The following is an 18,745-nucleotide window of genomic DNA, read 5'->3' as shown; positions in this document are numbered from 1 at the left end:
ATGATGCTCAGCTGAAGTGTCCAGGAGTGCAATGGCCTACTTGGGGAATTTACAAGTGGTCAATGTTTAAGCAGTCGTTAAGGGTTACAACAAACGGATATTTTTAACCTAAACATTTTTAAAAATAGTAAGCAATGATCCCGAGTATAAAACAGTACATTTAATACTGGACATCTTTAGCAACTAAAATTAGCAAGTAGGCTCTCTGTATATGTTTTTGATTATCAAGTGGCATGATGAAGATAATTGAATGATAAAAGGCCATATCACTTTGGCAACACGTGCGCTGTATACATGTATATGAATTAGTGAAGCCTAGCCTGAGGGATAATAAACTGGAGACAGGCCCCAACAGTGCTAACCTACAACAAAGACCTCTTTATTCCACAATGGGACATTGTCAGTGCTCACTGGATGACCATCTGCCTACAACAACAACATGAGGCTTAAGATTAATGGAATTCTGGCTGGCTTAATTCATAGCGCACTGCCTCTCTAAAATTTCTGGGTCAGCTGTTTGTCTGATAAGTCCATGGCAACAGGTCTTCTGAATTTAATTAGCAGGTAAAAACTCAGGTGAAGTGACTGCTGCTTTCCCCCCTATCCCTGCTGTCCTGACTGAAGCCTGACTGACCCAGTTACCTCCTCTCTACACAACCCTCTTTACCTGCCTCACTTGCCAAGTAATTGTCAGTGAATAAACATTGTTACTTTATTTATACATCAACCCAGGAGTGAAGACTTGATAAGAGTAGTCATATACCCTAGCACACACTCGAAAGGCCAGGAGTCATTATCTACTTACAGGCTCACCACAATCAAAGTAAAGAAACTCCCAATATTGAAGTCATAATATTAGTGTGTATTTCGGTCACTATATTTGTGTCATCATCAGGAAATGTGTACAGTAAAGAATACATAGGCTTATATACAAGCAGTTACGTAGGTATGAAATGCATGCACATAAAAAGACAAAACAAAGCATGGTAAGTTAGCAGAAAGGCATGAATGGTTGAGCATGAATTACATAATATTAAGGTGGTGTAAGGGGCATTGCATGAAATATTGAGGAAGAATAGAATGTATAGCTGAAGCCAGATTTAAAAGAGGCAGGGGTGGGGTTGGGGGGGGTGTATACAAACATGCAGTAAATAACAAAATAAATAAAACAATAGGCATAGGTGAAAACAACAAGACATACATACGTAAGTATGGATATATGCTGTTACAATTCTGTACAATTATTTAAAAATATACAATTCTATAGAAGCTTTGATGCCATGATTTACTAGTAATTCTGGTCTATTATGTTTGATAGCTAAAGCTTCTTTAATAAGTAAAGTGTTCCAGTAGTTAGCTCTGTCACCTACCCTGGTGTTTCTCATTGAAATATGGGTGGGGGGGGGCGCTTGATTAGTTTAATGTCATGAAAACAGTCCAGGAGAAAAAATAAATCACAGATTTGCTGAAGGTTGGAGTATTGCTATTATGAACTTCGCTACTGCTATTGTTGATGTGCTCTGAAAGTCTTTGTAGCAAACATCGTTCTGTTTTACCCATGTATCTATGCCCACAACCGGGACAACTGAATTGATACACCACATAGCTTTGAGTTTCCAGTAAAACTTTGTCTTTGTAAGGTACAAATGAAGATATAGGTTTGGAGTGGTAAAGTTATAATAAATCTAACATTCCCCATTATAAACCGTTGCAATTTAGAGATGAATTTTCTAATTATATATGAACAGTTTGCATAAATAGGGCACCTTCACAAATATTTAAACAAGATTGTCATCCTAATTTTTATCTTTGTGTTTCTGTCAGAATGTGATATTTTTGGATCAATTTCTTAGCTACAAGTGAAGGGAAATCGTTCTATTTCATAAATTCTTTCATAAGTTCTTCTGTGAGATACCATGTATTGCTACAGAGTTTCTTAGCCCTTATTAATAACGGAGCAAATTCAAGCAGTTTTAGAGTGCCAAAGCTGGCATATCTGCTGAAAAGTTCTGTGTGAGTGAATCTTCTGTATACTGATATGCCTTTAATATCAATGTTTAGACCTAAGAGGTGTACACAATTCAGATCAACAAAATGTTCAAAGGTAAATTATAACTGCAGATCAAGTTCAGTTTTTTTTGTGACGAAGTGAATGTTTTCAGGTTTAATTACAGATCTCATATAGTGTTTGATTATATGGGTCTTAATTAACTCGTCAACAACAATCTTTTCTAATTCTGACATAATAATATCAGCTAATACTGGGCCTAAAGGTCAGCCCATTATTACTCCATCAATTTGCTGGTATTTTTGTCTGTTGAACAGAAATGGTGTTTTCTTACAGCAGTCTAGTATGAGTTTTTCCAAAGTTCGTTTTTTAATACAAGCGCTCATTTCTTTGTCTTTTTACACTCTGCCAATAATTACTTTTACACTTCTGTCAAGAGGCACGTTAGCAAACAGGGATGTAACATCAAAGGAAATGCATCTGAAAAAACTATAAAAGTAATACAGTATAATTAGCATTACAGCAAGTAATTCACGCTCAACCATTCCTGCCTTTCTGCTCTACCGTGCTTTGTTTTGTCTTTATACCTGCAAGCCTTGCATACCTACGCATCTTCAAGTATATAAGCCTAGGCATTCTTTTCTGTACATATTTCCTGATGATGGCACAAATATAGTGACCGAAATATAGACTAATAACTTTACTTTATTTTATTTTTAATTCATGCAAAACTGATCCGCAGAACAACTGGACAATCAAACTATATATGAAAAAACAAAAACAAAAACAAGTGCACTGAGGACAGTATGATAGAGTGAAGTGCTTTATGTTATTTGCTACTGAGGGTCACTAAAAGCAGAAATAAGAATTTATAGCAGTACATGACCAGCAAGACAAATAAATATTGATTTACTTACATGACATTTTTTTTAATTATATTTTTTTTATGTCAAACTCAAGAATATTTCTCAATACACACGACACTGCCATATCTAGAAAAGAATTGAAGATTCTGATCCCAAATTTTATAGTTGACATTGTGACCTTGCATAAAGACATTTGATAAAATGGAATTGAAAATGATGCTTTCTGAGAGCTTTCAAGTCTGTGAATGAAAGAAATTTGTATTAAAACTTGTTATTGGTACACTATCATAATTTTGTTTACTTTTTAGTTTAAATTCAATACAGCTGATTAGTTTGGGAGGTCAAACGTTTTCTGGAACTAAAATGGCCCTGCATGACTACTGTCAATGGAGAAATCAAATGTATCTAGACTAAACCTGACCTTTACTGAGAACAATATATGTTATTCTACCTAGCAAACCTCCAGAATTAATGCCACAGCTGAAAAAATAAGAGAAGCATTCAGTCTGCTATCTCATTGGTCAATTCATAACCTAGAACAACTCCATGGCTGAATGGCCCAGCATAAACCCAATAACCTTGAAAAGACAGGTCATGGTCATTGAAAAACAACAGGGTTCTTCTCCATGATTGGATGCAGGCATGATGAAAAAATGCTTACAGAATTCCACATGTATGTCTACAAGCCTGTCACAAAATAGAACTTTAATGACCCAAACAAAGTTAAATTAAAAAAAATTGTCAAGGTCACCAAAAATTGATTTCTAATGCCAAAGTATATGTCTGCACATAGTATAAGTTTGGCAAACCTGAAATAGAGTGTTTACAAAGACATTTAACAGATGGCCACTCAGACGAATTGAAGATAACCAAAAAGACAATACCTGTAGGCCAATTTTGGCTGAGGGTTCAAAATAACCAATTTTTCAAACCAAATAAATATGGGTAAATATGTTCATATCCCCCCACCCCCCCCACCCACAACTTCCACTCTTCATCCTATAATTTATAATTGCCTGTAGTATTTCTTTATCAAAACAACCAGAAAGGCATTCCATGGTCACTGGAGCTTTTATTTCCAGTGAGAGGCAAATAATACAGCTCTACCTAATCACCTTCGTAAACTCAATGGAAGACATGCACTTTCACCTGTCCACTGCCTATTTGTACAGGTAGACTTGGGTATTCAACCCTATCACGTTCACAATCAACTGGTGTACAATAGGCGGGACAGTGCAATACTGATCCTGTATGTCATACTGAATAAATCAAAGCCAGGAGTAGGAGAGATTTGGGGGAGGAGCATATTATAATGATGAAGTCTTTGTGTAGATTGTGATCTGGCTCGAGGTGACTGTAATGATATCTGTGATTTCCACACCGGTTTTGTAGTGCTGAGTAAATAAGGATGTTCCTGCTGGTCTATCCAGGACAAGCCTCAATTCCTCCCAAATTTCACATGTTTATATTTATACTGTTAGGCCCCAGGTAACTGCACACCTTTCGTTCCCAGAAAACACTGGTCACATGTACATGTAGAATGCCACAAAATAAGGATTCAACCAAAATACTCCCTGAAGCATTCATTCTGGTTGCTCGTGTTTACATGCAATGAAGAGGGTGGTAGGACATGACTAATTACATGGTTTTACAAACCATAAAGAGGGGGTACAGGTGTGCAAGTTGTGGAGACTTGGGCCCTGCAGTACACCTATCACCTATCAGCCCCCTGTAATCAGTCCCTGCAGACATTGTCTGACCCATCCCCCTAGTCTTCTCTTCCACCAGTATACAGGCCCTCACACACCAGTAGCATGTTACTTCTAATTATACACTCACTGGGGACACAGAGACCCTTGAGCCTTGCAATGCAGCTGGCAGGAATTCCGGCCTTATATAAGACATCCACGACCCTGATTCATCTTTGAAAGCTAATACAGAAATAAACATGCCACAACATAACCTTAAATGTCATTCTGAAGGCTTTTAACATTCTGTAGCGGAAGTGTCAACAGACTTTACACAAATACATCATTCATGTAAGACTGCATGTACACCTGAGGTTATGAATTGAATAATGACACGGATGTGTGTGTACACTGCATTGGGTTTACCTCCATGGACTCTACAGTCTATTTTTAATGCTTTTATAATTTTTTTTGTTCCCTTGCAGAAAATGCAACAAGGTCACTTCTTTTATAAAGTTAAAGTTCCCTAGCTTCCTGCAGTCATGAGCCTGTTTGCGGTAAATGAACAGACAGAGTTGACAATAGACAGCTTTAATACTTTGAGTTCATGTCGTAATGTTTTGAAATGAACATAACTAAGCAACACTGTATATCTCGTAAGACTCAAAGAATCACTTTGGAATATGTGACATAGCTGACTTTAGTTTTTACCTCTACATCATTAATGCTCAGCACTACCCTACCAGTTGTATTTCTAGTAGACCTGTATTCATCGCTGGGAAAAGATCAACTTACAAAACTGGCAGAACACGCCTAACCAACAGACTCATGGTATTTCATAAGGCTCTTGAAATAGATTTGAATTTATTACCATCATAGTGTCATCATTCCTTCACCCTGATGAACAAGTGGAACACTCTGGAACACCAGTGAACCAACTAGCCATTTGTATATTACCGAGATATTAATATCTTAATCTTAGCCCAATCCAAGGGGTAGGCTGCTTATAACATGAAAATTTTAAAACAAGAGGCTCAGATAATCTCCTTGCATAACCCCACAACAATACAAGCAAATTTTTGGACATATGCCAGCAGAGCACTGGACGTACATGTAAAACTAAATTGGACAAATAACTTCAGGGTTTAAAAAAACTTCAACAACAAACATTCTATTTTGTAATTAAGCAAAAGAGCACAAAAAAAGTGGTGGCACATGACTGAGTAGGGAGACAATTTAATGCAACATTTAACAATGAAGGCACATCTAACTTAAAACAATGCTTTGAAAAAATACTGTCACCATTCACCTGACTCTCTTCCCCGTCATTAAGCCTGGCTGACAACTGTTAAAAGTACTTACTGTGTTGAGGAATGTGTCATCTAAAGACGTAGTGGAAACCATTCGGTTCAAGTTTTTGCCTGGTAAATCAAATCCCAACTTTGACTTGGATGAAGCCGACGTCTGCTGTGATACAGGGGATCCTTTTTGTCCACCTTTCTTTGGGGACTGAAAAGATACAGAAATAACAACAGTGAAAACATTTGTTATGATAAATTTTAGTTTTGTCATGAGCACTTCATTAGTTCTCCATCAGAATGCGCTACCTATAAATGCACAAGGGGAAAATCAACATTCATAGCTATTAAAGTTCTTATGGATAAAAAGGACTGTGGGCTTTCTTGTGAATTTCAATGGATATTTCTTTTTTAATATTTTATTATGATTCTTACTAAATACTCTACTTTGCTTCTGACCTTTCCACTGCTGGTGATTTGTGAATTAAAGGAATACATTTCAATACATGAAAAGGTACTGTAAGAAAAAGATTATGATTTTACAGGAAATAAAGAAAAACATGCCCAAAAAATGAAGATAACAAAAATTGTATTTGGGGCATATTTTATTTTTCTTAATAGCCCCTCTACTTTATGCATATTTTCAGTCAATGATCGTGAATTTTCAGAAATGGCGTCATCAATCCACTAACATGGGACCAACTTACCGCCCACCTGACATAGTGCAGATTTTTTGAAAGTTTTGACAGTTTTCACTGTTGACGTGACTACTGCGGGTTACTGTAAATCTTCATCCTTTTCCATCTCTAAAGTATTTTTTCTGTGGAATTTATGCATACAATTAATATGAAAATGCTGAATTGATTGGCTTTATAAAACTGTCCAAGTTATTTCTTTATACCCCATACTTCTCTCAGTATGTTTCAAAAATACTGGTCGCAAAGGTGGTTGAAAGGTTGAAAAATTAGGGAAATCACTACAACTTCCCGACTGACAGCTGGAAAAATTTAGTTTCAAGCCATTTTTTCAACGTTTAAAAAAAAACGCTCTGAAGTTTGTTAGTATTTTTTTTTGAGTAAATAAACACCAATGGTTTCATGTATCCGTCATGTTAAATATGAAACCTTACAAGATTTGTAACCTTGTTCTTTTAATACCGGTGTTATTACCCTGAATGAGGGCCCTCTAAATTTCTGTGGGATGGTCATTGGTGATAGATTAGCAAATACAAGACAAGCATATGGTATTGCATGGACAAGCCCCGAGTTGACAGGTTTGACATACATGTATGCTCTTCCTTTCTATATAAGCTTAATGTTTACATATGGGTATTACATGTTGAGCTTAGGCCAGAACAATGCAGACTGTGGACAGTCTAGCCTTACACCCAAGATACATGGAATCTGGTTATTCCAGTTCTGCCATTCACTTTGTCACAGATGAGATTATTAATCATAGATACAGGGGGTCTGGTTTAGAAAAACTTAGCAGAAAAAAAATCTCCAGCAATGAACTGCCACAAACAACATTCCAGTCATAGTGAGCTTCACAAGGAAACAACAACTTTCAAAATGTATATAGTTTTCTAGGCCAGTGTGACAATATACGTGGGATCCACATGTGGTGTAGACATCTGCAGCAATATGTGTACCTTCACGAGTTTGAGAACATGCCAAGAGTCAATAGATTTCCTCCTTAGTCTTTAGATGACTTTTAATACATTTACACAATTAATTTGATTGGTTCACTTCACCTATAAACCATAACCACACTAATCTTCATCTAACAAACTTTAAATGCAAATGTGTATTAAAGCTTGAAGTGTACTGACATAAACTGATTTTTCATTTTCAGGAAGCAATTCAAATCCCATCACTTGTTTTATGTGACTTAAATGTGCCAGGTGCATGCAGTGAATGGCATTTCACACTACAGCAGGCCGGAGGGGTGTGGTCAATCCCACTTTCTACAACCCATCTTAAATTATAACGAACTAAATGTGAATATGGGTAGATTTACTGCTCATTAAGGTAATAAATAATATCCTAAATGTAGTAATAACAGAATAATCAGGCCAGTAAATCAGAGTAAAATAGCCTTAACGAGACAGGATTGGTTTGATAAAATAATAAATATGCATGAAATCTGCTAAACTTGGGACAACCGCCTTGTGTTTGTTTGGTAGCTTCTTTTATAAAGTCCCGTACGTGAGAAGGTCTGTCAGCAACCTGCGGATGGTCGTGGGTTTCCCCCGGGCTCTGCCCGGTTTCCACCCACCATAATGCTGACCGCCGTCGTATGAGTGAAATATTCTTGAGTACGGCGTAAAACACCAATCAAAAAAAAAAAAAAAAAAAAAAAAAAAAAAAAATCTTTTATAAAGTCTGAAATTACATGTTAATCCACCAAACTACTGGAGGATCACAATTTTAATTAAATTCCTCATTCAGATTATTGAGAAGAATACATTCACAATAGTTCTATCCTTACGTGTTGTGTACAGAAAGCTGGACAATGGTTTGGCAAGGAGAAGGAAAAACTAGTCCTTCACAAAAAGACTAACTAGACAAACACGCAGATAGAAAAAATATGTTACACTGGCAAAGGGAAAATAATCTGATAGCCATGCACTTGCAAAAAACAGCACAGTCTACGGTCATTGACTCCAAGAAATGACCCTTTCACCCCGTGTTCCACTAATACAGGTGAAACTACCTGCTAGTTTCCTAGCTCCATAACATTCAGTAAAAGTTCATTTTAAATTGTTAATGCATTTGTGCAGTGTGCTAAACAGAGAGTTCATTCTGATCAATGTGCCTATACCTCTCAGTGTGTGTGACATACTTTACTAATTTCAATGAATTTTTCTTTGGTTGAAAAACTGTTTTGTATTTTTCACCAGATTTGGGTGTGAACATGTACATGTAGCAATCTTCATGTATTCATAGCCGATAGTGTATCCAAAACCTAAGGAAAAACATTTCAAAAGAATTTTCTAAAATGGTGACTTGAAACGTGCCTAAAAAGGGCCATCACATGTCCTGTGCCATTCAGGTACGAGGCCAACAGCTCATTTTACAGGTCAACACAAGTACATTCCAATTTTACTTCATTGCCCATGTATTCAATTTCATAAGCAGAATTCCTATTCAAGAGTTCTACACATTGTTAAAAGCTTAAATACGATAGCTCAGTAGAACATATAAATGTCTAATGCTCTCACTAACCTATATGGTTTAGTACAATGAGTGACAGGAATGTGGATTTTCGGACTCTCACTATACTAAATTAAAGGAGAAGAAAACTTAAAATTATGACACTATAGGCTGAAAAGAGCGCAGTTTTGTCTATCTGGTGGTGCCTGCTGCATAATTTTGCCATTTTTCCTAGCCATACGCGTAAAGCCTGAAAACGGCAAAGCTGGCATAAATCGCTGAGTCCATCACGTCCTCCATCTTTAACACCCTATAATTTATGCTGGGAGTGTGTTGCCTCTCAGCCAATGAGAGTTGTTAAAACTGCCGGCTTTTTCGTGTAAACTTGGAACCTATGTCCAACATTGTGGTTTCCTGATCGTCAAGCGGAAAACGAACTGTACTGTTCGCTACGGAAATGTAGGAACTGCACTTCGGCGGTTTCCGACGGCAATTCTCCTCCTAACACAGAAGACTTCAGGACTAGTTCTTAGGCAAAATGGAGTTGCCCACAGCAGATTTTAGCGCTGACTTTATTTATAATTTTTCAACTTGAGGTACATATAAGAATTTTTTCATGGCATGCACCTGCGAGAAAATGCATACTCTTTTCAATGGTACTTGTTTGATATTTAAGTTTTCTTCTCCCTTAAATATGAAATGAAGATCTCTGCAACAATGCTAAATTTAATACTGATATTTATCTCTGTAGTTCATATGGTGTAAACAAAACCATCCATACATGAACATATATCTTGCAAAGGCAGATGTACTTGGACAGTCTTTCCAGTATACTAAATGCTTAGTAAGTAATTGTTGTCCATAAGCAATTGCCTTGTTTCTCACCTATTAACTTGTAAATGCCACTTAAAGATCTGATCTCTCCAGTATTCCAGCCTTAGCAAGAAATAACGTAAGGGTTTTAACCTAGATATAGTGATTTCTGCACATACATGTCACCTGAGAACACAATAGAGACTGTAAGGTTGACAGGGGTCCGCTCTACAAAGCTGTCACAACACTGCGTCAAGCGCATTTACCATGCTGACGTATCTATTCACTGTATATTGTCATGGAATATGCGCCAGGCACAGTTTGCGACTGTTTCGTAAAACAGGCCTCTGGTGACAACATGTAGGCAGGGAATCCAACATGATGGTGCATCTTAGTGCAAGTATTTACCTTACATAACAAAACTGTCTTCATGAAAACTTCATGTTTGGAAAATAATTTTCCTTCCTACAATAGCTAGTTGTCAGTATGTTGTCAATTTCCCATTAAGCTGCAAAAATTCAGTTTGACTTTTGCTGAAATGCCTGTTAATCAGAGCAATAGCTCTAGGTGTTGTAATCTTGTTTTTCCGCATGACAATTATGTACAACAGACAATTTCAATCATATCAAGCTGTTCAGTGTTTACCACTACAAATCCTGCAAACAATTTACTAAAAAACTTTCAACGAGTTTGACTCAGGTTACCAAATTTTCATTTCAACACTGTTAACAGCACTCAAAAACTCATAATACTGGACTTTAAAATATATATTTTTCTTGACTCACCTGAACTTTCTTATCTTTAGGAGTTTTCCCATTGTCCAGACCTTCTCCAATGCCACCATGACCTGTAATCAGATGAGCATTCTATATTGACTTTATTGTAGCACAACAAGCAAGCACAAAAATGGGCAGAAACATTCCTTGTTGAACAACACAAGATTGACTGTTGTTTTAAACAGTTCAATGGCATGCTCAGTTTCGTTGGCAGCGGAAGCTGGAGTACATGAAGTAAACCACCTGCCTTCAGTTAAAAAGTGATAAACTTTCAAATGTGTGATGCAGCTTTACATTTACCACAGTGAACTCAGTGTGGAGGATGAGAGAAGATCACAAGAGAAAAAGCCTATCCGATAAAGCACCAAGATAACAGCATTTGATCTGACAAAATCTTCACAATACAATGTAGTGTTTGAATAAACATAAAACATAATCACCATGTAGTTGTCTTCATGTGTTAATCCAAAGTCTGATAAAAGATAAGTCTGCACTTATTAAACCACATTCATTTGATTAAACAGAGATAATTTCATGACAGGAAAAAAAGAAGGGGGGGGGAGGGATATGGTGATATTTTACGGGAAAAATGCTTTATGTATTGTATTTGGTTCTTGTTTCTAACTGAGCAGGTATTATAGGCTTAGTTACACAACATGATTGCATCAGAAATTGTACATTTATTCATAAGACAGAACTTCTCAAAGTTAGCTTTGTTGAGCAGCCAGGTTCTTAGGAGTTGATGGCATGATGGCAATGTCACCACATAGATCCAGGCTCCAGGTTATCACCATGCTGTGCAATCATAAGCACATATTCAGCATAAAAAGTGGAATGCTTGTTACACTAATAGATGAACCTAACACAGACAAACAAAGAAGGCTCTCTTCTCCAGCTCCTAAAATACACACCTTCTGTATGATGATGATAGCAAGTCTAAGTTACAATCAGTGATGCATCGCACGTACTGTCCCTCATTATGTGTAGAATTAATGGATCAAACATATTATTGCAATTATAAATTTACTGAACATTAATCTAGAGATATATGTAACTATTATTGACGTTTTCCACACACAAAACACCCAAACTTTTAATTACTGTATACTCTTTCCTTTAAAAAAAATTCAGTTTCATAATTTTCACAAAAACTAAATGTTTACACTGGCAGTGTTATTTATACCCTTTGTGAGTTGAAGATCACACAACCAGTGTAGGAATGATAGTGTTTCTAGAAGGTGAAGAGATGAAAGGCAGTTTAAAATGCTGGGGCCTGGCTGCGACTTCTGCCTGGTCTCTGGTACATGAGACCACAGCTGCTATATGTCACAGAGTTACAGCTCACAGAAATGTCGGTCCTTGGCACAAAGGTGCATGGCTTGTTCCCCAATCAGCCAGACTGACATTCTCGGGATGAGTGGAATTGTCACAGCTGATAGGCTGTACCTGTACCTGTGAGCCTCCCCAAACACCACTCACACTTCTGGCCATGGTGGCAAGCTCCCGACAATCAGCCGCTACACTAACACCAGGCTTCACATCTGTTGGTAAATCATGTGTCTACGTAGGGGGAGGCTATTGGTAAGCCAGACACCCACACAGCTGTGGACATCTCCACTAAACACTGCACGCAAACTTGCAACTAGACACTGGGTCTGGACAGTTTGTATTCAAGACTGGAAAAATCATAAGCTATCTTAAAAATATTTAAAGAGAAAAATCTCTACTGGCTTCTATTTGGTATTGCATGTTTTGCCTGATTCTGAGAGTTTTGTTCACTTTACAATAGTGCTTTAAGTGATTTATTTAATTTGATTTGATTGGTGTTTTATGCCAAACTCAAGGATACTTCACTTGTATAATGCGGATGACGACAAGCAGTATGGTGGGAGGTGGATTGTTTGAAATCAAGCATGACAGGAGGATATCCTGCTGGGAAAATGTAAGTTAAAAAAAATGTAAGTGCCAAAAGCAATATTTAAGGACATTTATTTGCCTCTAAAAACGCGTTACGATCATTTTAGGTAACTGAAAAATTTTAAATCATAATTGTCTGCTCTGAAAACCAATGCACATGAGTTTGTGTAACCTATAACTGGCTACCTGTTGATCTGCTTTGCTTGAGATCCTAGCAAAGTAGAGTTTGATCAAATCTGAGCAATTCAGTAAAGGAATGTATTACCATCTATTTCAATCAAATCTACATGTAGTTTACCCACAATGCACTACAACAATATTCAATACACACATCCTGTCCACGATTTAAAACCTATACCAGTGAACGGGGGCTATATTGTGTTTTCTTCTGCACTCTAGTCTTAACCATTTTTATACTAATGAAAAAAGTGTGTTTTGTTCCCAATGATCCACTTAGTTGAAAAAGATACATAACCCTTTGTATGCATAAATATACCGTAAGAATGTTAAATATACATACCTACGCAGCATTAATAGTTCTAAGCAGGTGGTTAGTGCTTTACCTAAGTGCATAGGTACAGATTTATATGTTTTGACCACCCAACGGAAATGTTGATGACTGTAATAATGGTATCTCAAACTTACTTAATGTAATAAAAGCAGAGAAAAAGCATTGCTAGTTAATGAGTGATTTTAGTATAAACTGATTTAAAGCTAGCAAACACCTCCCTTTTGATATGATGAAATCTCACTACTTCTTCCAAAAGATAACCAAGCCCACCAGAGTGAAATCTATCTTGGCTACGTTAATAGATAATGTATACGTGAATTTCCATGAACAGAGTCGCCTATCTGGAATAATTTTATCTATTATCAGCGATCACTTCCTGGTGTTTCATGCAGCCGCTGGGTTTGACTATTAAAATGTTGATTGTTAAATCTGTCGCTGACTGCATAGCTCGACCAATTTGCCACTTTGTTAACTTGTCACCAACTGCAATGAAATATGCAAAGGTAACGCCGAAACTTAAATCTAGTAGTGTATCTTCTGTCCTCTTGTGTTGCAGCAAAATTCTTGAAAAAGCAGTATCAATCCTTAGCGTTATGGACAAAAATAACACAATCAGTGCTTCTCAATTTGGTTTTCGACCAAATCGTTCTACTTCATTAGCTGTACTATCACTAGCAGACAAATTAGTCAAGCTAAGGAGGACAAACAATTCAGTATAGCCTCCTTTCTGGATCTTTCCAAGGCATTTGACACGGTCAACCACAACATCTTGTGCTGAAAACTGGAGCACTAAGGATTTAGGGGCATTTAAAGCGTTAAAGGTTCTCACGTATAATCCAAGCTACCCATAAACCTTTGAAATAACTTCATCAATGTCCACTTTTAAATATGGTCTTAAAAAGTATTTACTTAAGCAGTAGTTATATGCTGAATATCATAACTATTTTTTTCAAGATGTTTATTTTTGATAATGTGGTACGTATGCAAAAATGCTGTCGTATGTATTTCACTAAATATATACCATGATGAAATAACTCTTTGTAAATAACATCAGGGATAACCCCTATGGGGTTGAATTTCCCCTCACACTGTCACACAATATTGAATGACATGTACTTTATTGGTGGTGAATCAATCTGAATCTGATCTGACATGCACGAGAGAGGCTAAAATCCAACTCTTTTTTTTTTCACTACAGTGATACTTGCAGATCTGTTTTCTGAATGAGTAGAAAACAAACATGTAGAAATATTGTCATTTATAGGTAATAACAGACATACTCCATGACAAACCAGCCTAACATAGCTCATTAACCACCCACATGCTATTTATCACCATGGAAACACTGATGTTTTTTTTTTTTGGTTTTACTATCCCACTCTTAAATGCCCACAAAGCTCAATGCCTAAATCTGAAAATGAATGACAGCCAGTTGAGTTAAAAGGTAGTTTACCTGGCAGATTAGCCACAGATTTAGAACATTCTTTCCGGAAATTGGTTTTTTGAGTTACAATTAGTTAAGGCTAAACTGTGACGATGAATGCTTAACACTGAATGACAGGAACCTGATATTATTATTGAAGTTCGATCCCTTGATTACAGTATGCAGTGCAAACCATACCCTGTACACCTGAACGTAGTCGTCCATCTACTGATCACACTCACACGGATTATTGATTACTCGTCAGGCTACAGGTACTGCAGGTAACTGTTTCTACCGCGCTAATGCTAGACAATCCGAAAATATGTGGATAAAATGTAAGCCTGACGAGCTGTCTAAACAGCATATTCATTGTTCCTGACAGGTAGAAAAAATTCATCAGCTCTACAGGAGGCACGACACTAGGTGCTTTGATAAAATTTATTTATTTATCTGATTGGTGTTTAACGCCATACTCAAGAATATTTCACTTATACAATGACACCCAGCATTATGGTGAGAGGAAACTGGGCTCGGGGAAACCCAAGATCGTCCACAGGTTGCTGGAAGACCTTCCCACGTATGTCTGGAGAGGAAGCCAGCACAAGCTGGACTCACAGTGACTGTTTTGGTGAGAGGCTCCTGGGTCATTGCGCCACGCTGGTGTGCTAATCCCCTCGGCTGATAAAACATTTCATTTATTACTTAACAACTGATATCATAAAATGAATTTATTTGGGTGAAATAACCAAAAATATATTCATCTAAGACACAATCTATTAAATTTCTCAAAACCTAAAAAAAAAAAACCCAGGAACAGTTGTGCTTCAACGAGATTCCCAAAATAACAGTTTGTAATAAGCCTTCCAAACTAAATATTTTCATAATGTCAAACATATTTTTTCATTAAAGCCATACCACACTGACAGTCACAGCATGAAAATTAACAGATATGAAAAAATTGAAAATATACATCTTTCATTATTTTTGTGATATTTCAGTGCCTTCTGATAAAAGATTTTTTTTTTTTGTTTTCTAAATTCCAGAGAAGTAAACTTCAGAGAGCAGCTTAACATCTACATGCACATGCTACTGTGTGAAGCCAAATATGTATATCCTTGCTGTGTACTTGCTAACATGACTTTAATCCACCAATATACAGCTTCATCAGCAAAATGACCACAACACGTGTTACATAAAATAATCAGCAGATGGATCAGTATCTATTTATACCGTCAGTGTATCCTTTTTTTCCTGCAGTATGAAAAATAAACTTAATGTTTTTAATAGGTACATGTATACATGCATAATACTGATGCCTATCTGTTAGTGGACAGGTAGATGGCAGGCATGCTGACCCATATGTTACATGTATATTACATATCCTAGATGCTCTATCAACAATTATCCTAAAGAGCCACCTGTGAAAAGCCTATGTTTGTATGTTTCATCGTCAGGTGATAATGATAAAGATTTCAGTCTGACTTTATGTAAGTCGTGGCCATATGTGTATGTATAAATATCTTTTCTGCAGCAAATTGTGCTTACATATTCATAGGGGAAAAAAAACACGCAACAAAGTAACAATTATCTTCATGCATACAAAGTACATGTATGATTGTAAGGCCTGTACATATTTGACGCGCAGAGAGTTTTGTGTATTTGTTTTGTGACAGAAACGTGTAATTGTAAGGTGTATGTCTATTTGTATATCTCCAGAGCTCCCCCTGGTTGCTTGCCATGAAACTATATGGAATATATGTAGCATTCTACATGAGCATTCTTGACATTAACTGAACCAATGCAAAATACAACATAAGCATCAATTTAAATGATAAATTAAAGTTTACACAGTTAGCACCGGCCATGCCACAAAGATAAATAATTTGTGATTTATTTATTTATTTAGCTGATTCTTGTTTTACATTGTACTCATGGGATAAGTCACTTGTATACAACAGCCACCAGGATCTTATCCAGCAGGGATATCTCAATAGGTCTACGCTTTGGGACCGGTAGATCCAGGATCAATCCTTGATCGAGTCACACCTAAGACTTTAAAAGAGGAAGTTGTAACTTCCTCGCTTGACGTCCAGCATGAAGGGGATAGTGCAACGACTGGTTGACCCGTATCAGTATAATGGATCGGGCGGGGTGGCTTACTTGCTTTCGGTAAGTCGTCTCAGTGAAGCAGCACTAAATAAAAGAGCGGTGGAAATCCGTCCTGCAACAAGGAGGCACATTACACGTACACGCACCCTAAGGATTCCTTCGTCGTCATAGGACTGAAAAATTGTTGAGTACGACGTTAAACCCCAAGCACTCACTCACTTACTAGGTCTATGGTCGCATGTAACAATCTGTTGTGATATGACTCATACATGAATGGTAAGATACAAGTTATCATGTACCTGCAGTGCATTTTCCCTTCTAAATTTATTCTCTCGCATGATCTCATTTTTAACCAGGTTAACTATACATGTTTAATTCAAAGCTTGTGTGCAAAGTAGGTGAAATAGTGACATAAGTATCAAGACAAGATATCAAAATCCACCCCCCCCCTTTTATATTGATATAAAATTTCTACATATGGCACAGGCCCTGCCATAAAGATAAAAATTTATCTGACAATGACAAGTCAATAGGCCTGTGTTCTCTATACAACAGTGACATGGAATCTTCCTGATTGTCTAATTCAGACGTCACTGACACAGTTCTCAGGGTGATCGGGTTCTCACCTTTCTATAGTGGCAATGATTAGGCCAGATCAAAGCTGTACTAAATAACTGGCTAAAAGTCAAGCTGTGCACAGTTCAGATCTTACACAGGACAGAGTGAAAATCAATAGGTAAACGATACACTTAGGCAGTAAAGAGAAATCAAGGTTCCTATTTCAATCATGTCAATAAGTCAGTGAGTGGAAGGTACTGCGTACACCCATCCACAAGCAGATCAGTAAAATCATCTGATAGGTCAAGGACACCGATGACAAAGACTGATCAGAAATATTCTTACAGTAATCTCTTTCAACCTTTTACATGTTTTGCAGGTGTTTATTTTAAAGGCACGTTCTGAGGACGTTATCCTATGTAGACTGATGCAATTACACCTTTCGTGAAGATCTGAAATCAAACTAAACAGGTGCATGAAACACAATAAAAACGGTTGTTTAATATGTGAAAAGGTTGGGCTGTCACATATATTTGAATGAGTATGCCTGAAATTGTGATAGATGATAGTGTAATTGTTGAGCATTAGTGAAACAAGAAATTCTTTGTTTTGTGGCCCTACTACAAAACCAGGAGATCTTGCTCCTCAGAGAAGTATATATGTATACTGTAGTCCAACATCTACAACTAAGCAGATCTACAATGTAAAGTACAATGTAGAGTCGTTCTGTCTGTCTGTAGTTCTGTCAAAATTTTTACAACTTTTCTTTTAACATGGAAATCTTATACTGTAGATATTGCATCTATTGCAAATGCATGCTTGTTTTCATAACAATGAGGAAAATAACTAGTGTTGAGTACACTCCTACAACTGGCCTCATTACAAAACAGTACCTACAATGGCTGTGTAGGTTTGTTTTCCTATTTTCAATGTGTTTTGTTTGCTTCACTTAACAGCAAACAAATATTGGATCATCATACATGTGTCAGCTTGTGACTGACATATGAAGGAGCATGCGGCAATTCCCATTACACAGACGAGTTCACACTAATTAAGCACAGAGGCACTGGTATATTCTTTGAGAATACAATAATTTACACATTCTTCCTACCAAAAGACATACTCCTTACGATTCTGAATAAGATTTATGTAGATATACACGTAGCATACATGTACAAAAAAATCATTCCTGACAGAAATGCGAGCACATCGTTTAATCTATCTCTGATAAATTCATCATAATGCACATGGAATTCCATTGATTTTCAAAGAGGAAAAAAAAAAAAAAGGTTTGGAGTATGTATGAATATCTATCAGTCATGCTGAATCTTCGTGCAACCATCTGTCCCATGTTTGTCAATGTGTGTAGCAGCTTTATGCAAGTATTGATTGCAACATGACATGGGAATACTCTGCTCAGCTGTACCTCTGCAGTTCACCGTCATGGAAACAGGCAGCAATACCAACATCCCATTTTGCCACATAATAACCAGCGGACTGTGTTCGATCTCTTACCATCAAAACATTTCACTTTCATACGTGTACCTCCACAGTAGGTATGAAATGGGGGATCTCTCAATGTATAGGTACATGTTTGTCAGAATAGACTTTGTACATCAAGCC

At 36.9% G+C, this 18,745-nt stretch overlaps 1 protein-coding gene across 1 annotated transcript in view; it reads right to left on the bottom strand.

The window, feature by feature from the left end:
- The window catches only part of LOC135468406 (uncharacterized), a 41,874-nt gene that overhangs the window by 9,989 nt on the left and 13,140 nt on the right, over nt 1–18,745 (bottom strand). The window contains exons 3-4 of the mRNA XM_064746650.1: nt 10,614–10,675; nt 5,925–6,071 (exon numbers count right to left, since the gene is read on the bottom strand). Coding sequence (XP_064602720.1) covers nt 5,925–6,071; nt 10,614–10,675 — 209 coding nt within the window. The remainder of the gene's footprint in view (nt 1–5,924; nt 6,072–10,613; nt 10,676–18,745) is intronic.

Source organism: Liolophura sinensis, chromosome 6 (assembly GCF_032854445.1).
Source record: "Liolophura sinensis isolate JHLJ2023 chromosome 6, CUHK_Ljap_v2, whole genome shotgun sequence".
Classification (NCBI taxonomy): domain Eukaryota; kingdom Metazoa; phylum Mollusca; class Polyplacophora; order Chitonida; family Chitonidae; genus Liolophura; species Liolophura sinensis.
This window is presented reverse-complemented; position numbering and strand designations above follow the sequence as displayed.